Genomic DNA, 22,981 nt, shown 5'->3' with positions numbered 1-22,981 from the left:
GTTCTCATAACTCCCTTGGCCACTAGTCCTTCAGCTATACCTGCTTGGCAAACCTACAAACCAGGACCAGGACTCTTACCACCCATCTTGCTACCCTTTTACTGTGTCTGTTGAGATAGACTACAGAAAATCATAAAACCATGATGAAAGCCTTTGTAAATTTATGGCTTACCACCTCAGCAGTGGCCTCATTCCCAAAATTCACAAAGGCTATTCCCCCTCCCAGATGGACCACTCCTTCGAAAACATAATTGCTTCTTACTTCACAAGTTTATGCTATCAGATACATTGCCACTTCCCTTATTCATATGTATGTCCCTAAACTCCTTTCTAACTCAGGAGAAGTGCTATTCCTCTTCCAAAACAGCTCCTTCTTCCCAATTCACTACTCTGAACCAACTGCAACCTGAGCTCCACCCTCACTGCTTCATTAAACTTCTCTTGCTAAAGTTACCAGTGGTCTCACAGTCAAATCCAACAGTCGACTCTTAGTCTCTTGACTTACCTTTTATATTTGATACTGTAATCATTCCTTTCTTGAAACTCTAATTCACCTCATCTCTTGGACTTCCATTTCCTTAGTCTTGTTCACTTGAAAGCTTCCTCTTCCTCTGCCGTTAAATGTTGTTATTCATCAGAATTCTGTCCTTCCTTTTTCACTGTACATACTTCCCCTACATTATCTTATTCATGTCCGTGGCTTTTTCTATCACACAGTGGTGACACCCCACCCCCACTTTTCCCATTTTCTCTTACATGGACTTTTTAAGTAGTTGGCTAACTGGTCTCGCTGCTTTAAGTCTCACATCGCCCCATTCTCCAAACCTATCCTACATATTGCTGCCAAAGTTATCTAATACAGGATAGTGGTTCTCATCAAAATCCCCTGGAGAGTGTGTTCAAACAGACCTCTGTATTCATCCAGAGTTTCTGACTGTTAGGTTTGGGTTAGGGCTTGAAAATTCCCATTTCTAACAAGTTCCCAGTTAGGTGATGCCGATGTTGCTGGTCCAAAAATTACACTTCCAGAACCCTTGACCTGAGAACTCTTTGGGTCATCGTAAGTCCTCGGCTTAAAATCTCTCATTAGATAGCTTCTGTCTACAAAAGGCCCCAGCCTTCTGTCCACTTAAGAATTACCTGAAGTGCTTGTGAAAAGTATATTTTACTGGGCTTCACCCTCAAGAGTCTCACTTAGTAGATCTGATGCAGTGCCCATGGATCACTCCTTTGACAATCTGTGACCTACAAGATAATAAAAATCCAAACCACTTAATGTGGAACTCGAGTCCCTCTGTAATCTATTCCTTGCCTAGCTCTTTAGCATTATTGAACTATTAGTTAAAAACTTAGTGCAAATCTATGCGAGGTTTTGCCTATTCTGTTCACACTGCATGAGCCCTCCCTCCCTCTCTCATCTCTGTGGTAAACTGGTGCTGCTTCAAAATGCACCATGTGTGTTACTGACGCAGTGAGGCATTCCCTGACACTGCAGCTTCCCAGCAAAGTTGATCATTTTTCTTCATTAATTCTGTCTCTTGCATATACTTCCTTGACTGAGCACATTCGTGTTACAATTATTGATTTACTTTTTTGCCTTCTAGTAAACGTGGCTCTGAACATGAGTATCTCTGGCACTCAGCAGTGTCTAGCACATAGTAATTGCTCAGTAAATAGAAATGAGAGGGGTGGTGCGGAGGTAATTGACAGGGAGGGGAGGGACAGCAGCTTAGGGAATAAAACATGGAATCAGAGTAAACAGGATATTGAGGAACGTTTCCATCATGCTAATAATGCCTGTGAACTACCCTCCTCTACTCTGATACATTTACTCACCTTAAGCCACCCAGACAACTGGTCAAGCATCTTCTTTCCTTTTCCAGTATCCCAAGTTCACCTAACTGATCTTTTGCTATACCATTTTTTCCACACACCATTTCCCAATATTTAACAATTACAAAAAAAGGCCATTCTTTAACGGGCATGCGTCTCCCCCCATCACTAAACAAAGATGGTGTCCTTTATATCACATGATCCCTAAGTAATAGGATACACAGGTAACTAGTAATTCTTCTCTCCCCCATCTGAATGTGGCACCTACAAATGTCAGCTAAAATGGGTAGAAGCATGATGAAATGAAGGGTTTTATCTCCTTGATGCTGTCATATCTGGAAGGAGAAGGGGGGCATTTTGCAATTCCTTTAGTCAAAATTAATTTTTATTTATTATATTCACTCATTTGTTTGGCCAGGTTGGCATCTGGTCCTCTTGTGCTACTTCTTTAGAACATGGCCAAGACAGGTCAAACCAGAAGGGGGAATCATGTCAGCTTTCAAGACTAGTCTATTATCTCTAATAACAGACTAGTCTATTATTAGCCCAGTTATCTGGGCTACTTTTCAATGACAGAACCAATCTGGGGCCATCGTGATGAGACATCTTTATGCCCAGGCCACCCATTTTGCTCCTAGCTGTCAAGTAATCTCACTAAAATATTGGTCAAAAGAAGCATATCTTCAAGACCCTAAGGAAAGAATATTGAGATGGCAGCTTTCCCACCTTCCCCCACTCAAGAACCACCATATTTAGGCTGAACCACTTTACGAAAACAACCAACACACTGGTTATCTTGTTATTTTTCCAATGTACCAAAATTATTCCCACCTGAGGGCACTCACTTTGCTGTTACTGTAACATGGAGTTCTCCTCAGTCTTGCTTCATCTGATCTTTGCTCAAAAATCATCTCCTCAAAAAAAAAAAAAAAAAAAATCATCTCCTCGAAGATGCCTTCTAGGGACTTCCCTGGTGGCACAGTGGTTAAGAATCCTCCTGCCAATGCAGGGGACATGGGTTCGAGCCCTGGTCTGGGAAGATCCCACATGCCACGGAGCAACTAAGCCCGTGCGCCACAACTACTGAAGCCCGTGAGCCACAACTACTGAAGCCCGTGCGCCTAGAGCCCGTGCTCCGCAACAAAAGAAGCCACCGCAGTGAGAAGCTCACGCACCGCAGCGAAGAGTAGCCCCCACTAGCCGCAACTAGAGAAAGCCCGGGCGCAGCAACGAAGACCCAGTGCAGCCAAAAATAAATAAATAAATAAATAAATTTATTTTAAAAAAAAAGATGCCTTCTAGCAATACCATTCCTAGCACTTTCTATTTCCTTGCTCTGTTTTTAATTTTTGCTTTACCACACCTATTGCTACTATCAGGAGACATTAAATTATATATGTTTGTTTACAGCATATTTTGCACCCCCCCGATCCCCGCATGGTAAGCTCTGTGAGGTAGGGCCTTTGCTTTTCTCACTCACTGCTATATCCCCAGTGCATAAAATAGTGCCTGGTGGTCAACACGTATTTGTTGAATGACCGAATACACTCAGATTGACTGCCAAATAATGTAACTTAAAAACAAAAAAAGTGTATCCATCAAAATATTTAAGGAAACACTGGTTACACATAGCAGTCACCTTGGGTAGCTGTACACACACCTACTCCTCACAATGCTGCCTTTGCTGAAAACCTGTTGGGAACCCTTCTGCAAGAACTGTTTTCAGAGCCAGTTTATGAATTACGTGATTTTTTTTTTTTTTTTACTTCATAAGCCATATTGTGTTTCAGTGTAAAAAAGCCAAAGTGAGCACAGAAAACACATGAGAATGTATTTCAGGCTCTCAAGACAAGGCCTCAGAAATTTAGATGACTAGTGACATGAACTGACTAAGTATATCACCTCTCAAGAAAATGGACTGAAACAGACATGAAGGTTCTGGAGTACGAAATTAAAAACACACACAGATCAAACTACCTGAGGACAAAAAAGTAAATTCTCATATTTCACTTCTGCTCGTAACTCTAAACATGCCACTGTAGGAGGGTTGCTGCTAGACTGCATCCATTCCTCCAGTTACTTGGTGTCTTCAACCTGCCCAGACCCCAGCCCAGGGGATCTGTGCTCATCTTCTCCCACTGATCTAATCACACACCAGCTCCTTCATAAGTTTGGGCACTCTATTCTGTCCTAAAAAGTATTCTTTCAAAACAGCTAACAATAAAAGGAAAATCTTTACAAGCAAAAGAAGTGAAAGAACAGGGAAAATGAGAACAATATCCTGTTTCAGGGTAAGAGCTTACACAAAAGTATATTTAAATGTCATACGGCAGATAGAACGCTCAGTTCCTACCTTAGAAATGCTTCCTCCCAGCAGGCAGCAGCAAAGAGAACCCCACCAGGACGAAAACCCACTTTTGCCCCATGCATTCCAATACTATCTGCCAGTCAAAAAAAAAAAAAAGACAATGAGTGCTGTCAGGCAACTCCACTGATCTCTTTCTGTAGCAATAAGGCCAGCTAAGGACTAAAGATAATGAGAAAGACTGGAAGGAAAGCAGACACACAAAAGGTACTGTGTCAAGTGATATATGAGATGTGTTCATAAGGGAATGAGTTATTCCAGAGCCATACAAACAAATCAATCTCTTTACTGGAGAGGCACACCTCTCCTCTGTATATTATTCAAATATACTAACACATGAAAGATCACATCATCTTGTTTATGGATACATTTAATGTCCCTTGCCCTTCCCACCTTTCAAAACATAATAGTATACAAAATATAAAATATCTTAAATATTTATAAAAATCGCAAGAAAAAAATAGAACGTATGAAAATATTTTTATCTGAGTTCTCCCTCATTGTTGAGAGGCAGCTTAGTTTGCCTTGAGTTCATAATTATTGAGTGGATAGGAGTATGCCCTGCCTAATACGATTCTGTCCCGGAGGAGCTTAAATAAAACATAGTAGTTGCAGAAGAGGATGAGAGCCATGGAAAGTGTATGGTTCCACTTCTCCGACCGCAGCAAGGAATAGAGCTGGTAGAAGACAACACTGCCCTCAATAAGGATAAGCAGATTTAACAGCCTTAATGGACGATGAAACAGGAACTGTAAGGAAGTTAAAAAGCAAAATGTTATTTCATAGAAAAGACTGCAGTTATTCTCACATTTTTCTTCTAAAATCATTTCATATTTACAGGCTCCTATGTGCACCAACAAGCAGATCTGCTTATTGAATATCAGTCAGGCTATTTCTTGCTATAGAGACCCAAACCCTTTCTTTTTTGCTCAAGGAATAATGAAATACATTTTATTTCAACGCCCCTGAGACATGAAAAGGGATTATATCCAAAAGAACTCTGCCTCAAAAATTTTTCCTAGATTTTATCTTAGGTATATATTTTATTTGAGATAACCAAAAGTATATTTATTTATCTAAGACAGGGGCTGGATAAAGGACCAAATGGGAAATAGTTTAGACTCTCAAGTCAAGAGACAAAAATTGAGGATATTATATGTAGGTAACTCATAACCACTTAAAATGTAACCGCTTAAAAATACAAAAATCATTGTTAGTTTGTGGGCTGGTCTAAGATATAAACACCTACACTAGACAAGTCTGCAGGGGGCAGTGGTAATATAAGTTGAAATATCAATAATTTCTTAATTTTTTTCTTAAACTGTTACCCACCATGCTGTCTCTTTTATTTTGTTCAGTTTCTCTGGATATTGAAAAGTAGGGTGAACAAAGACAGAACAATGAGGAAGGAAGGAAAAATTAGTCAGAATTAGAGTTTGGCTAAAAACAGACCTCACTGTTTTCATTCCCACCAAATTCTTCAGTCTAAGAGGCTAAATCCTGGTTGACTAATAAAAATGTATTATGAATAGGAAGATAGAGGTCAAAGATTGCAAACTGTGGTAATGGTAGTATATCAGATCTAAAAGAATAATCTAGACCTCAGGACTCGAATCTGAGGATAAAACCAAATCATCATGACAGCTCTGAAAGGTAACTGGGTTCTCAGGATCCTTCTGCGGAAGGAAGAACATGTTTAACCTGGGTTTTATTACATGACCTCCAGTAATATCATGTATAAAATTGGCTCAGAGTTTTAACATTCTAAAAAAAAAATTAGGCAATTTCAGATTCTATGGCAATTATAACAATTACAATTTTATGTGCAGGTAACTATAAACTGAGTAAAAATGTGAGGACAGCCAGAGCTACAGGTAATAGGCACATTTTAAGTGAGTGTTCTTAAACAGTGTGGCTAAGAATCATTTCCAAATATGCAAATGCTGCAAATTCCTAGGATCCTTCAGAGATTCTGACTCTAAGTGACCCAACCACCACTTTGAGAAGCACTGATTTACTTTGGTCACGCAAAATCAGTAATAAGTTAATTTCCTTAATCTTTCTTCTATGGATTCCACCTGATTCTTCAGCTGTCCAACACTAGCAAGGAAAATACTTATATTTCAAGCAGAAAATTTTAATAAACTATCTAGTTACTGTAGGTTTCCAGGAGACTGCAAGAGCCAACAGATGTCCTTAATGGCCTGTGGAACTCAGCTGGCTGAATTAAATATTCTGTGTAGAAACCAAATGCTTATGTAGTTGTAACCTAAGTCCACTCCTTCATCTTAAGGCAATCCCACAGGAGTCTAGGAGATTATGGTATTTCCCTCATTCAAAGGCCTTTCACCTTGCCCCACCCTCCCCTACCATGTTATTTATAAGCATCCTGCCTTGATGCAAGTTTCCAGTATTTAATTAAAAGGCTCTTAGTTGCAAACACCCACAGAACCAGAAAATCCAAGTACCCTCATAAGGAACTGGGAGGGATGGAGGGAGGGATGGGAGGGAGAAAGGGATTCAAGTATCTAAAAAATAAATAAATAAATAAAATCTCCAATTCTTTTTCAGAATATGATCTCCATTCAAAGGCAATGCACTGCACTATGTACATTTTTACTAAAAACAGTTCCCTGCATGTACCTTCTTTTCCCCACTCCCATTAATCAGCTGGCCTTTCTCTGATAAGGAAATACATTTGCCTCCTAGAGCCAGAATTTCTGGAAAAGTGAAAGATCAAATAGAACATAATCCAAGGTGTAAATTCAAATAGAACAGAAGCTGGATTTAGTGGGTGTCTACTGCTTTTTCCTTTTAAACTTTTAAGGCTTTTTTCCTTTTAATCCAAGAGAAGGTAAAAGGCCACAGATCATGGCATTTGCCTGAGTTTCAAAGGGGAAGTCAAAGTATTTTAAGGAGATGATATATATGACAAATACCAAAAAATAAAACCATCACATTATTACTATATTAAATACTGCTTAAGGATACACAGATATATTATAATAAGGACACCACTAAACCAAACTATTACAAATAAAAGTTGTAAGATGAAAAAATGGAAGTCTTAAATAATTGTGTACTTGTTTCAAGTAATACTAGACTCAACAAATTCCAATGTAACTAGAGAAACCAGTCAAGCTATTAAAGTTGAGATATAGGTATTTCACCTTCAATCTGCCTTTCAGAAGATATTTCCAAAGGACAGAGGCCATTATAGTAGTAAAATAATTACCCTGTCTTAATTTCCTAGTATGTGCTACACACTGTGCTAGATGCTTACACACAGAGTAACCTCCTAACACTTACTCCTAAGCTTATGTTTGAAAAGAAATAAGCGGTACTTGCATAAAAGCGGGCATGGGATACGTCTGAAGGCACCGCCACGTTGTAAGGCCCCATGGCTCTATATAAGCACCTGCTGTGTCGCACCAGCACCCCTTGAGGCCATATTGTATTTTCTGACCAACTAAGGGAGAAAGAAATGCAATGTTAGCCTATTGGCAATTACAGATAAGACAGTGCCTGGCCAGGCCAGCTATATTTCTATGGAAAGGATTAAGTATTCAAGGCTTCATCTGCCTGAATTCTGAAAATACAGTAATTCCATGGTCAAACTGGAAGCAGTCAAAAAGGATTTATTATAACTTCATTGCTATATAGTAGAGAGAAACTGCAAAGTTAACTCAGTGTCGAGGGACTTAAGAGGCTTAGGAGAACAAGCAGAAATAAATGTGTAAGGAAGGCATCTATGAGCCAGAAAATCCGGTGTAAGCAGGTGGACTGTCACCTCAATCCCAAGTGAGCAGAGTCTATTGGTGGAAATGCTAAAGGGAACAAACAAGAAGAGAGAGTGGATGGTAATAAGAGTAGTGGAGAAATTCACACATTATCAAACTAGCACGACATTTACTGCAGAATTACATCCCAAAAAGCTACAGAAAATCTATTCATTTATCACACACTTCAAATGCTTCATATATGTGAGAAGCTATACAGAAGAACACAGAGACACACAAGGTACCGACACACAGACTTTTCTTTTTACCACTTTCTTGGTTTTTTTTTATAGAGGTTTCTCTAGGAAAAAGAAGTTATGGAAGAAGCTTCATTCTTTCCAGCACCAACGTAATGGAGTTGGGGTGGGGATGGGGATCTTCAGGTTAAGCTTTTTTTTTAAAAAATCTAAGTTAATTCATCTCTTCCTGATTTTGGAAAGGTTAGTTTCCTAGGGTAAGAACTGGGACAGCATTTTAAATATGTTAAAGAAAAAAAAAATTCTAGCACCCTGAAGCTTTCCCAGTTCAGAAAATGTTCCGTCGGCCTTGCTCACACTTACCAGCATTAAAGTGATGATACACCTCATGGCCATGTGCCATCAGGAGCCTGAAGATGTACAGTACTAGTACTGTGGATTGTATTTTCAATTTTTATTGAAATTTGTCCTTTGCCCACAGTCGGGTTTCTTTTCAGCCTGGCCCAATCTCTTTCAGTTCCTGGGCTTGAAGGCCTGTGCTAATCTGTATCAGACATCAAGGCAAATAATTGAAGGGAGCACTCTGAGGGGGAGGGGGAAGGGAATGTCACCTCAATCTGTCCCACTTAATTAGGAAAGAATTTCTAGGTGACGAAATTTGTGAAATGTTCAAATTATAAAAGGAAGATGAAGATGGTCCAGGTCTGAGAGAGAGGCATGATGAAAGGCTCAGAAGCAAGTGAATAAAAGGGTTCTAAAGTCAGTCATTCTGGACCACAGGGACCATGCAGAGAAATGACTAATAGGGGGACACAATGAGACAATGAGAGGAATACTCAGAAAGAACTCACTTAGGGACAGTTTTCACTTAAATTTAGGAAAAGCAGGGCAACATTCATTAGTGAGTTTAGGAAGAAAAGAAAAACACAAAGATGCAGGCTAAAACAACAACAACAAAACAAACAAAAAACCCAAAAAGCAAAAATAAATAAATTAATTAAAATGCGGGCTAGGAAAATCACTAGAACAAATTTACATTTATTAGAAAGAAAAGATGAGAGAAGCAAATTCCAGCTGCCTAAGTATAAGACAATTAGCTTGCAGCTACTCAGCTGTGGCAATGAAGATGAGAAGATGAATCTCACAGTCGTCTAAAGAAAATTAAAAATATGTCATGACTCTTTGAATTTGGGCAAAGGGTTAGGACTGAAAGAAAACTCCAAGATTATAGCTTGGGAAATAAATTACACATTCTAGAGTGACTGGGGAGTTGAAAGGTAGGAGGCATTTAAGGAGGGACTGGGGATGGTGGTGGAGATGAGTTAATGTCCCCTGCGTTCAGTTTAGAGGGATGATAAGCACCCACGTAGACAAAAACTAAAAATTAAGTGTTCAAAGCCAAGAACAAGAATGACATACAAAGCAAATAAACATGATCAGCAGCATGTAAAAAGGTGTTAAATGGTTTTATCCTCTAACCTACTTACATGTGCTGTGGAGCATTGCTGTAGGACCCATGTTCAAGCTTCTGCCACTTGCCCAGGTGAGCAGCTGATTTATGTAGCAAATCACAGTATTTGGATGGCAGCAGTTGTGTGGTGAGCATGACAAAAGCATTGATCCACACCATAATGAGGTGCTCACATGACCAGCGCATGTCATAGTACTGGGTACTCTGGAAGAGATCAGAAGAGAGAGAAATGATCCACGTACTGGTGAGCAAGAAGGCAGGGATGGGTGCGTGTACACACGCCCTGCAGACAAATGCCACTCTGAGTCACACATGCATTTGTTGTCCTCCTGTCCGTGCAGAAAGTTCAAGAGCAGAGTCCTCCAAAATCCTTCAACCTGACTTTCTGGCTGTATGAGTTAGGGTTGGGAGGGAGAGGCAATTATACTTTAAGTGCTTCCTTTCTAGAAGTGAATGATCTCTGTGAATGACCACTCCAGCTGCAGATATGCTTCTCAATGGGTGAAGGAAGGGCACTAAAATGACCCAAAAGATTTTGGGCCCAAGTGACATCCAGACCATTTTTCTTTTCTACTAAAGTAAAGTTTAAAGGTTAGATTAAATTCAAGGAAACTCCTGATAACCATGTTAAGATCAACCACGGTAGGCTGAATTTTACTGAAACCTCAGTCCTCTTAAGCTACCACATACGGATTCTAAGTACAAGTTTATTCTCCCCAGAAACTGGGGGGGGAAAAAAAAAATCTTAAAAAAAAAAAGAAGAAAGAAAAGAAAAGAAAAAAAGAGGGGACCACCACGGGTGCATCACAGATATGGAAATATCTATCCACCAACCAGGTATTGGTGCACTCCAGATGCAGCCGAACTCCACCATCCAGGCTGCCAAAGGGGAGACAGAGAAAAGGGGGATTAAATAAGAAATACCCAGTTTATGTCATTCACACACAAATCCAGGAAGCACATAAAAGCAAGTAACCACCTACCTTCACAAAACACAGGGGGAGAAATGCAACATAGTAGGCACTGAAGAGAGAGTTGAAGAGAACTTCCTTGATTCTGTGGTTGAAATCTGCTTTCAGACATTCTACTTCATTGCGAATGAGGTCTGGAGACAGGGGGCAGCTGTGGCTGGGGATGGGTGTGGCATTATTAAACTGTTCTTTTAGAGACTCCAGCAATAAGGAGAGGAAGTCTTTGGACTTGGCCAAGCCACCCACAGTCGAGGCACCTTCCTCTACCGCCTGGTGCTGAACCATGTAGTTATAGTCTGCAAGAAGAAGATGAGCTCTACTATCTTGGTGGAAACAGCAGAGAGGAACATAAACACCAAACCTGCAGAAAAAAGGGAGTATGAAAATGAGACCACAGAAGCCACCTAAGATCAGATCATATAACTGTGTTAGTAAAATAGTCATGATTCATCAGAGTGAACGTAGTATGATGGGGACTTTGCTGACGGTAAACTCATTATCTGGGAAGCTCTTTAATTTCTTCCCACAGAGGCAATATATATTCACTGTAGAACAGGAAACTACAAAAAATCATGACGATAGAAATTACCCGGAAATAATCATTTTTATAATTTTTACAGTTGGGTGCACAGACTTTATACTTTTTCTTTTATATGTTTAGCCTCATACAGTATAAACTGTTTTGTATACTGCTGTTTTAACTTTGGGTGTGTGATTATGTAGCATGTATATATTGAGCTTTTTCTCATGTCGTTAAATATTTTTCTGCAACAATTCTAAAAGGTACTATAGTATTCTCATGTAGCTATACCATAACTTACTTATTTCTCTCTTGTTAGAAACTCAGCCTGTTTCTTACTTTCCACTACCATAAATACCATTGGGATAAGTAACTTCCCACACAGATTTTTGTGTACATCTGGTATTTTTTGAATGGCTTGCCCTTCAAGTTTCCTCTTCTTAGTGAGGGGGCTCCCCTGTGCACCCCCCCCCCCACCACATCACCCACCATACTCCCACAGGCACTCCTAGTTCCTCTTGCCTGGTTATTTTTCTCCACTGATGTTACCACTCCATATATTTTACATGTTTTTTATTTTGGGTTTTTTCCCTTTGGTCTATCCTCCCCTCACTACAATGTAAGCTCCAAGAACCAGAGATTTTAGTCTGCTTATTAGTTCACTGCTATATCCTTGATGCTTAGAATAGTGGCTGAAACATACTAGGCACTAAATAAACACTTGAAGGATTAATGAAAACAATTCTAAAAGTACAATAAATAAATTTTTACAGGTAAAATTACTTGGCTAAAGGACTGAAAATTTGTGAGACTTTTCATAACTTCTTATAGTTGCTCCAACTCTGGTTCCTTAAAAAAATTTTAAACACTTCCCCAAGTCCTCATTAAGTAACTTCCACATTGTAACGTAGGTATGTATTGTATTGGGTTAGGCAGAAAGTTCGTTCGCATTTTTCTGTGCCATCTTGTGAAAAACCAGAATGAACTTTTGGGCCAACCCAATAAATAAAATGGTCATTTCATTGACATAAATTTAGATATTAAAAATAGCAAATAAAAAGACATCTTATTTAGTTATAAATTTTATTTTAAAAAAATTAACAAACGTCACTTGTTCATAGTTCTCTATAGAGGGAGAAAGGATGAGCTTCTTGCTAAGTTAAGAGGATGGTTAGCAGTAGCTCTGGGATCCACTGTGAATGTGCCCTGGAGTAGTAGGATGGGAGGGGGTAAATGCAGAAGTATCATGCTAGGATCATAAGCTTGAAATGAGCTTGCCACTCTGTCAATTTCATGTGACCATGTCCAGGCTAGCCTGCCAGAGCATGAGAGACTCATGGAGCAGAGTTTAGCTGTCCTAGTTGCCTAAACTGACAGCTGGTCAATCTCACATATGTGACTGAACCCAGCTAAGATCAGGAGAGTCTCCTGACTTCCAGCTGATCCCAACACATACACAGTAAATACATAGTGTGGTATGCTACCATGGCTCTGTGGATGTTCGTTACAGCATCATATGTCAACAGATAACTGATACAGGGTCACGTCAAAGGCTTAGAGCATGGAGAGCTTTGTAAGGTAAAGAAAATGATTCATGAATTTTAGAGGGTTAGTAAATATTTAGACATAAAATTTGTTTAAATTACATGCTTATTTCACTGTTTTATAGGGGTGTGGAGAGCCTCCAAGAATAAGAAAGCTATTTACATATCTAAAAAAATGAAAATGTTTGCTAGCCATTTGATGATGGTAATCCTCTTCAGTCTGGCCAAAATATTCCTCAATATATCCATAATAAGCCTTTCAAGTTAGATAGGGTTAACCTTCTAAATGATTCAACCAGCTATTGTTGATAAGTAGAATAACTAAATCATTTGTTTCCAACTCAAACAGCTGAAATATTAATCTAGAAATACAGAAACAACTGATGTAAAATATACACCTTATAAGAAATCTGAATCATGAAAAATAATGTTTATAACAAAGAAAATTCACTCTGTATGAATTGAGTTGATGGGTGTCTTAAGTAATTGTTTAAGGAATTTAATTAGAAACAGAGTACAACCAATAGAAAGACTCTTCCTGCCATCCTTGGCCACACAATCTCTGAGTATGCCTTTATTTTATACTGTCGCTACCCATATAAATTCATGCTTACGCTGCAGCACCATAAACAGTATAGAGCAATGGTTCTCAAACTTGAGCTAGCATAAGAATCATCTAGCAGGCTTGTTAAAAGACAAATCCTGAGCCATACTTCCTAGAGTTTCTGCTTCAGTTTGGGGTAGATTCTGAGAATTTCTATTTCTAACAAATTTCCAGGAGGTGCTGATGCTGCTGTTCTGGGAACCACATTTTCAGAACTACTGAATTTAGAGTAGTGGTTAAGACAAGGGCTCTGAATCAAAAAGACCTGAGTCTTTCTCATTAATTGTCTAACCATGGGAAAATTTTTTAACCACTTAATCAGTCTTTACCTATGGCAAAGATTGCTAATTGTCTGCCAATAGCTACTGTTCTCCTGTTTCTTCCATAGCAACAGCATTTTTTTTGTGTGTGAATAGCAGAAACATTTATTCCACCCAGCAAAGTCACTGAAGAAAAGTGAAGTTCCAACACATTTCTTTTGTCTCCTCAGTTATAAATAAAAGAACATGGGCTTCCCTGGTGGTGAGTGGTTGAGAATCTGCCTGCCAATGCAGGGGACACGGGTTCGAGCCCTGGTCTGGGAAGATCCCACATGCCGCGGAGCAGCTAGGCCCGTGAGCCACAACTACTGAGCCTGCGCGTCTGGAGCCTGTGCTCCGCAACAAGAGAGGCCGCGATAGTGAGAGGCCCGCGCACCGCGATGAAGAGTGGTCCCCGCTTGCCGCTACTGGAGAAAGCCCTCGCATAGAAACGAAGACCCAACACAGCCAAAAATAAATAAATAAATAAATAAATAAATTTTAAAAGAACAGGCATTTTATCAAAGAAGACATACACCTGGCAAATGAACACAATAAAAATGTTCAACAATATGAATCATTAGGGAAATGCAATCGGACTATAGTGAGATACCTCTACACACTTTAAAACAGGCAATATTTTTACTACTGACCATACCAATCAAATACTGGTGAGGACTACAGGGGAACTGGAATGCTTCCATACTGTTGACGGGAATGCATAAGGTAACCGTTATTCATTTTAGAATATGAAGCCATATATTCATATGAAGACTTTTATGCACATGTTCATAGTTAGTTTATCTGTGGTGGCCAAACTGGAAACAAACCACAAAACCCCTTCTGTTATTTTTCAGGAAGAAAATGAACTACTCACACCTGCAACTTAGATGATTCTCAAAATAATTATGCATCATGAAAGAAAAAGACAAATACAAAAGTAAACATTAAGATGCCAATGATATTAACAGTCTAGAAAACACTAATTGAGTGGGAAAAAAAGTAAATCAACTGTAGTTGCCTGGGAGTCCTGGGAGACACGTCAGAAGGTAGACATTGGTGTTGTATGTTTGTTATTATGATGATGGATCCGTGGCTTTACAAGTATTAAAACCTACCAAGCTGTACATTTTAGGTACGTTCATTTCAATGCATACCAACTATACAGCTCAATTAAGTTTTAATAGAAATTGGCTTCACATAAAAATCTGAATCTCTTTTCTGAATCTCCTTTTCAGTAGAACTCTGCCAACCATAGGTTAACTCCATCACCTCTCCTTGTACATGGGAGGGATTCTGTTGCAGTAGCAATGAAGACTGGTGAGCAATGAAAGGTGTTTCCACTTGAGTTATCCAGGAACTCTGCCTGGGTCCTAAAAATCACATGCCTGGAGTGCCGCCCCAGCCCCGCCATGCCCGCCGACCTCAGCGGCAGCTGGAACCTGCTCAGCAGCGACAACTTGGAGGGCTACATGCTGGCCCTAGATCTGCACAGCTTACAGCTCACTTCGTCATCTCCCTCAGCTCTGGCTGAAATGGCACTTGGCTTCCCTATTTAAAATAGCAACCCTGGGCTTCCCTGGTGGCGCAGTGGTTAAGAATCCGCCTGCCAATGCAGGGGACACGGGTTCAAGCCCTGGTCCGGGAAGATCCCACATGCCGCGGAGCAACTAAGCCCGTGTGCCACAACTCCTGAGACTGCACTCTAGAGCCCACGAGCCACAACTACTGAGCCCGCGTGCCACAACTACTGAAGCTCGTGTGCCTATAGCCCGTGCTCCACAACGAGAGAAGCCACCGCAATGAGAAGCCCGCGCACCGCAACGAAGAGTAGCCCCCTCTCGCCACAACTAGAGAAAGCCCACGCGCAGCAACGGAGACCCAATACAGCCAAAAATATATAAATAAAATAAATAAATTAAAAAAAAAAAAGAAAAAAAAAAAAAAAAAAAAAATCACATGCCTGGACTACACGACTTCCACTCTCATGCAGCTCCAAAATCACTGGTGGTTCTCACAACTGTCCTCATCTCAGGGTGACCTCTGAACCCACCAAAAATTCTGACATCCAGGACTCAACATTAGTCCCACAGAGCCCTGCAGTCTACCCTGGGAGGCCTTGGACAACAATGCAAATTAGACCACAACTGGAGTGAACACTATTCTCTGCCATGATACTATCCCCACTGAGGTATACAAAGTTTGCAACACTCACAAAACCTGTTCCTCTTCATCCGGACAGTCCAATATGGCTCTCAACATCAGTCCAACAGTGAGCAAACACCAAGATGAAAGCGGGCTTAAATAATAGTCTTTATTATGGCATAGAGCAGAGCAAACTGAGGCAGATAGTTTCCAAAAAGGGTGACCTGGAGCTAGAAAAATCCATCCCGAGCATGACATGAGACAATGCCACCAAAGAAGGTGTAAACCTCTGTGAGCCACCAGCAGAACCCAGCCTGGATCTCCATGGTCAAAGGTGGTTAGGTCCCGTCTTAGCCAGCTGATGGAAGAGAATGACAACACCTAAGTGCTCAGCCTATTAATGCTTCACTCCAGGGGATAGGAGAGCACAAAGGTCTACCTACCCTGACCACAGTGAGGTGACTAATGCCCAGTATGGGGATCATAGCAACAGAATTTTTAGTTGAGATACAGCTGCCCTGCTAAAGACTTAATTTTCCAGCCTCCCTTACAATCTATCCTGCTAGGGAGGGTGGAGCAAAAAGATAGCAGAAGCTTGAGTTCTGACACCACGGAGCTATCACAACTATCCGAGATAGCTTAAATACACACTGTGCAGGAGAGAGGAATGAGCTTCTAACTTTTTAAAGCCACAAGCATTTTGGATCTGTTATAGCAGACTAAATATACTACCTCTTGGGTCACTGTGATGATTTCATGAGGTGATGTTTATAAGCACCACCTAGCCCGACACTTAACACTTAATAAGAGCTTAATAAATGATAGCTATCTGTTAACATCTAACAAAGAAGGTTTTAGCCAAATGTAAACAAGTTAAAACTATGCAAAATAGTTTAATAAGCTAATATGTACAATAATATACCACTATACAACCATCAGAACGGCTAAAATTTTAAAAATGGAAAACATCAAATGCTGGCAAAAATGTGTAGCAACCAGACTCTTATAGAATTGCTGAAAGAATAAAATGGTATCACTTCTTTGGGAAAAAGTCTGGTAGATTCTTATAAAACTAAACATACTCCTACCTTGTGGCCTAGCAGTGCCACTCCTACATATTTCTTCCAAGAGAATGAAAAGGTATCTTTGCAAAAAAAGACTTGTATAAGAATGTACATAACAGTTTCTTTTTAATAGTAGTCAAAAACTGGAAACAACCCAGGTGTCCAACAATAGGAGAATAAACAAATTGTGGTATATTCATACCATGAAATATTACTGATACATGCAACCACACAGACAAATCTCAAAGACAACATGCTGAGTCAAAGACAGCTTGAAAGTGTATACATACTGTACAATTCCATTTATATGAAATTCTAGAATTGGCAAACTAATCTGTGGTGGGAAAAAAATCAAAACACTGTTGCCTCTGGGAGACAGGGTGGTTGGGTTTGACTGGAAAGGGACATGAAAGAACTTCTGGAGTGATGGTGATGTTCCATACTGGGAAGAGGTTTTGAGTTACACAGATATATGCATTTATCGAAACTCAGCATATGTACACAAGATTTGTGAATTTTATTGTATATGAATTTTATTTGGTGGACAGAGCTAATGAAAATATTCTTCATTGGTAGGAGAGCCATACCTCTTGGGGATAATCTTAGTTTATGTCTACTGTCCCAGCTGTATCCCAGTTTAGAAAATAAATTATATGGTCACTCTAACCACCGATTTTTCCAATTTTCTGAACTCCTGCTTTATATTGAAGAATTTCATTTCCCTCCCTTTAATACCATCACTTGCATGACCCAAATAATTTCTTAAGACTTACTAATAAAATAGTAAAACTGGAGTACTCACGGGTAGCCAAGGAAAAGGAGATTGAGGACTGAATGGCTTCGGAAGAGATTGACCAGGGTCCAACAAAGTACCCATCCACACAAGGTAAGTAGCACCAAGCGAGCTGATATGAGAACCATGTAGTGAATCATTGATGCTGCACCTGCCTTAGTGGCCTGTAAGTTTGGAAGCACCAAAAAGAAAAGCTTATAAGTGACTTTATTCAAAAGCAATGTGACTCAAGTAAGGACTTAGTAGATTTAGTGGAAGGTAAACTGTGGGAAAAAAAAAAAAAAAAAGAAGGAAGGAAGGAAGAAAAACTGCCCATCCCACCTTATCTTCCTCATTCTTGAAGATTCGATCTCTCCAGGGACAGTTAGCTGTTTCCTCCTTGAATTCCCATAGTCCCTCACAAGACCTCCTTTAAGTTCTTATGATATCGTCTAATTTATTTACACTGGGGCTTCTCAAAGTATGTTCCATGAACCACACTCATCAGAATTACTGGGGCTGCTTACTGAACATGCAAATTCCTACTGACTTTCATCACCAGATATAGGGAACAAAAATCACAAGTCAAGGAACCTGTACTTTAACAAACCAACAAGTGATTTTTATATACATAAAGATAGTGAGCCACTAATTTATCTGACTCCGGACTAGACTGCAATGGCCTCAACAGCAGCAACAGTGTTTCTATTTTTCCTTGAATCCTCCTCCCAATCTGTTTGCTGAATTAATGTTTAATAAATTACTGAAACTTCAAAAAATAATCAGATCTTCTTTGACAAATCCCTATATAAATAAATGTTTCTTTTTTGACTTTTGCAAATATGAAAATAATGCATGATCATTACTTCTAGTTCTTTACATCACAGCTGTTCAAATATTCTTCTTTAATCCCAGATCTTTAAAACTGATTAAATATAGTAAGAAAACATACTTGTCTAAACATGAAGCTCTGCAATGTCATTTTCTTTCAAACTGAACTAGGAAGGAATGAGTGAAATGCAGGGGAAAATGACAGATTCTTATAACCTCTAAAACAGCAGTGTCAGAACTCAGAAAAACAATTTTCTGGAGTCAACAGTACATGGGCAAGGAGAAGGAGTTTTTCAGGTCCCTCCTATATATCCATTTCTTAGTTCACCCAACATACTACATAGCATATATAATATATACACAATATATACTATTTGTGTAGTTACTTATAAATGCAAAGAAGCAGTTGAATTAATACTACGGCCTGGGCCTTAAACTGTAGAGCAGGCTCAAGCTGTTCTCAGCCCAGCAGGACAAATAGTTGCATATCACTCCCCTGATACATACCTCATGCCAATGTACCTCATGTGCCAAAGTCAAGGGAAGGCATTTAAGCCACTGGAATTACTCCATTGCCTCCATTCTCAAATGTTTAGGATTAGTAATGAATTTAAGTTTAATATTTGTCTTTCTTGGTTGGGCAGCCTCATGAAGACATCATAAGGACCTCAAAAAGAGGTCTTACTTGTCTTGGTTGCCACTGTATCCCCAGGACCTTGTGTAGTATCTGTCACATATAGGTAGCACAGTGGTTAAGAGCTTGGGGTTTGGAATAAGGCAAAAATGATGAATACATTCAAGCTCTGCTGCCCTGGTGACACTGGGATGAGTGTGACGAGGAAAAGAGTATGTTGCTATTGGAGAGTAAATAACAGGAGATCCTAACCTAGGGAGGGTCAAGATTAGTCCTATGCAAGTGTGGATGCTGTCATTTTAAAATTCTAAGTTTTAGTAAACTCAAACAAATGTCTCTTGCTAGCAACTCCACAAATGGTAAATAAATAATTTCAAGTGAATGTTACTTGAAACAATGTTTTAGATGCAACTCTTTATTTACATACATACAACTCTTCTTAACAATAGTTACCTAAAACCCATCCTATTTTTACTGCAACTATCAAAATTAGAAAGATTGTACTGGAGAACTCCGAAGCTAGAACTAAGCTCCTATTGGACAAATGAGATTTCTAACAGTTGAATTAGTATATCACACTTGAATTTTAAATATACTGTAAGAAAACCTTTTAAAAAGAACTAGCACAATTCATGTAAGAGTAAAGAAATTAATTTATAATTGCATTCAAATTATACTTGGACATTTCACATTTTCAACCTCTAACCAGCTCTAGCTACAAGTGACAGAATACAGTGAATGAGCTGTTACCTCTGAGATGAGGGCCCATACAAGCCTCCTCGCAAGCATCACTGTGATGAATGCTGCCAGGTGGTAATCAATGAGATGAAAATTCTACAAGAGAAACAAATAACTGTATCAGAAAGAAATATGTGTATCCAGTTGGAACTACTACATGAAGAGGTTTGCCCCCTCAAAAGACTGTCCTATATCATCCTTCACTTACAGACCACAGGAATTTGAGGGACCTTGAAGAGACTACCTACCTTCTATTTCTTTCATGACAAATTGCTTTAACTTTTCAAACACTATTTTAAACTATCTGGAATGTAACCTTCTCTTTTTTTGCAAGTTTACTGTATTAGAAGGAAAAGATTACAGTTTTGGGTTAACAAGTGATAACCTGCAGAATTATGGCAAGAATAATTATCTAAAATGCCATATTTATAATGAGTGTCAAATTTAAATTCTCAGGCTTCAAGAGTTACTGTTGTTGGTCTCTCTTTATGAAAGCTTATATTAATCTAATTGGGCATCTACTAATCTAAACTCCCTACTCACTGATACATCAATACATTCAGTCTTTCCCCTTAACTTGATTTAAAAACATGTCTTATATTTGATCTCTTCTTCCTATAAAATGATAGCATTACCTAGATGCTGTGTATGGTTCCTTCTAGTTCTAAGTCTGTATATATATAACTGTGACAATAAACAAAATGAAAAGTCATTAGCAACAAAAAAAGTTGGGATGTATTTTCATTTTGATGGTCAAAAGGTCTGTAAGTTTCCACAGTCCTCCTTCCAGAATTTCTCAACTCATTCAATAAATATGAACTAGACACCCACAGCGTGCCACGTAGTCTTCTAGATACTGAGGATACAATGCTGAAGATTGATAGACAAGATTCCTGCTCTCCTGGATCTTACTTTTTACTGCAGTGTGAGAGAGAAAGGGGATGGCAGAGATTACTAGTTGTTTCTTCTGCCATCACAAAATTTAACTGGACACTGACTCCTAGCTGACTAAAGGTACATTTCTCTGCCTCCCTTGCAATAACTACTTGCGGCTAAGGGATATGAGGGAAAGTCATGTGTGTGACTTCCAAGCCATGCCCTTAAAGGAAAGAGCTGTCTCTTTCTCCTTTCCTCCTTCCTGCCAGCTGCATGTGATGACAGGAGTTGGAGCCTTTGGACCATGGTGTCTGAAAGAAGCACACTGAGGGTAGCAGAGCAACAGATACGAAGAGTTGCCACACTGTCCTTATATCACCTACCTACTTTTTATACACTAGGGAAATAAGCATCTGTTCTGTTTTAGACACCCTGTTACAGCAGTTAAACCCACATCTTTAATAAAGTTGCTTAAGGGGGGAGGGCAATGACAATAAACAAACTAACAAGCAAAAGCATTTCAAATAGTTATGCTGCTGGTAAGAAATAAAACAATAATGACTGGGAAGGGAAGTGCAGAACCAATTTAAATTGGTGCTTCGGGAGGATATCTCTGAGAAAGTGGCACTTGGGCTGACAGCTGAATGACAAAAAAGCACAAGCCATGACAAGATCTGGGGGCAGAGAGCTCCAGGCAGAGGAAAAAGTAATCACACAGGCTCTAAGGCAGGGAAATATAGGCCTGGTATGTCTGAAAATCAGCAAGAAGGCTGGAATGAGGTAATGAGCAATAAAAGATTGAGTTTATATATTTTTTCCTATGGGGAAGTCATAAGAGTGTTTTAGGCAAAGGGTGCCATGATTCTATTTGTATTTTAAAATTATCACGCTGATTGCTGTGTGGAAAATACATTGTATTGGGGAAAGATCAGTTAAGAAGCTATTGCTTTCAATTCAGATGAGAAAACATGATCGATTGAACAGGGTCAGTAGCGATGGAGTGGCCAGATTTGGGATACATTTTAAAGGTAAAGCAGTCAGAATATCAAGAGAGTGGCTTGCCGTTCCTCAGACCATTTCCTTTTCCCTGTCTCTCTTTAAGTGTTTGGATTCTAACAATTATTTATCCCCTCTTAGTTTTGACACTCCTCCCTGCTCATCCTACTCCTCCAAAATAATGGAAGCAAATACACTGCACCCCCTAGCTAATGTCTGGGGGGGTCTTATGTATCACCAATCCATCTAAGACATTTTTTATATCGAAAAATTTAAGTGCCTAATGTACCTCATTGTTAAGCAAATTTTGTTATATTCTAAATCACTGAAAACTAGTAATCTACTTATGATTAACTCTTTATAAACCAGAATATTTGATTAATCAAAGCGCTCCACTCCTGAATATTCTGAATAACTTACTACACCACTTTTAGCTTTTATGTTTCTTAGGGTTAAGACTCACTCAGCTAATTATTTGATAGCTAGAATGAAACTTTACATATTCAGGTGCCCACATTTTCTTTTTGATAATTATTAAGATCTTGAAAATGAAAAAGAAAAACCATATATATAAATCTGACAAATTTCTGAGTCAGGCATGCCTAACAGAAGAAAACTTAAAAGAGACAAACCACTAGTTAAGACGTAAGTCCCTTGGCGACCATCCCAGTCAAGCTGCCACCTGCCATGCTTGAATACCTTCAGTGGTGGGAAGCAATTAGGTCTGTAGCAGCCCATTCATCTTTAACAGCTCACTGGTGCAGGCCCTCAGATTCATGGGCTAAAATCTTATTTGCTATTCCACATATGTTACTCTTAGCTCCACAATTAAATTTTAAGCTTTGTGTGATCAAGGATTATGTGTGGCAGATAAGTTAGCCAGTCCACATGATAACCTCCTTTAAGTGTGCCTTCTTCTACTGTAGAGACTGGAAAGCTAAAAACTACATTTCCGAACTTTCCTGTAACTGAAGTTACTAGGTTTGATTTAATGTCTGCCAATCACATAAACTGAGTAAAGTGGGGAGAGGGGCAGGGTAACAGGCACTCATTTTGGTGGTGTGAGTCACAGGCAAAGGAAGCCTAATTCTGCAGTCAGCAGCCATAGCAGCACTGGCTCCCTCCATTTCAAGGCAACATTTACAAGGGACTTTCACAAGAACTCCTGTCAGAAACGGTTGACTGGGAAAAGAGCTCTTTGATTACCTTAAAATTCAGTAAGTGAGAAGTTTCCATGGGATGTCAAAGTGAAAGCAGTATAACAGAACTAACCAACGGTACTCATAAAGTAAACACAGAATAAATACAGGAAGTAAAGCATAGCAGATAGGTCTGAGTTTGA

At 39.3% G+C, this 22,981-nt stretch overlaps 1 protein-coding gene across 3 annotated transcripts in view; it reads right to left on the bottom strand.

Annotated features, from left to right (window-relative positions):
* Positions 1-4,468: 4,468 nt before the first annotated feature.
* Positions 4,469-22,981, bottom strand: part of TMEM39A (transmembrane protein 39A) — a 30,591-nt gene continuing 12,078 nt past the window's right edge. The window contains exons 4-10 of one of the 3 annotated variants that reach the window (XM_036850909.1): positions 19,780-19,863; positions 17,595-17,749; positions 10,629-10,977; positions 10,480-10,524; positions 9,662-9,849; positions 7,547-7,667; positions 4,469-4,947 (exon numbers count right to left, since the gene is read on the bottom strand). In XM_036850909.1, coding sequence (XP_036706804.1) covers positions 4,714-4,947; positions 7,547-7,667; positions 9,662-9,849; positions 10,480-10,524; positions 10,629-10,977; positions 17,595-17,749; positions 19,780-19,863 — 1,176 coding nt within the window. In that variant the 3' untranslated portion in view covers positions 4,469-4,713. Of the gene's footprint in view, positions 4,948-7,546; positions 7,668-8,537; positions 8,719-9,661; positions 9,850-10,479; positions 10,525-10,628; positions 10,978-17,594; positions 17,750-19,779; positions 19,864-22,981 lie in introns of those variants that run through there. The other 2 variants (XR_005019721.1, XM_036850910.1) reach the window with 2 other exon arrangements.

This window comes from Balaenoptera musculus, chromosome 4, assembly GCF_009873245.2.
Source record: "Balaenoptera musculus isolate JJ_BM4_2016_0621 chromosome 4, mBalMus1.pri.v3, whole genome shotgun sequence".
NCBI classification, from domain to species: Eukaryota; Metazoa; Chordata; class Mammalia; order Artiodactyla; family Balaenopteridae; genus Balaenoptera; species Balaenoptera musculus.
This window is presented reverse-complemented; position numbering and strand designations above follow the sequence as displayed.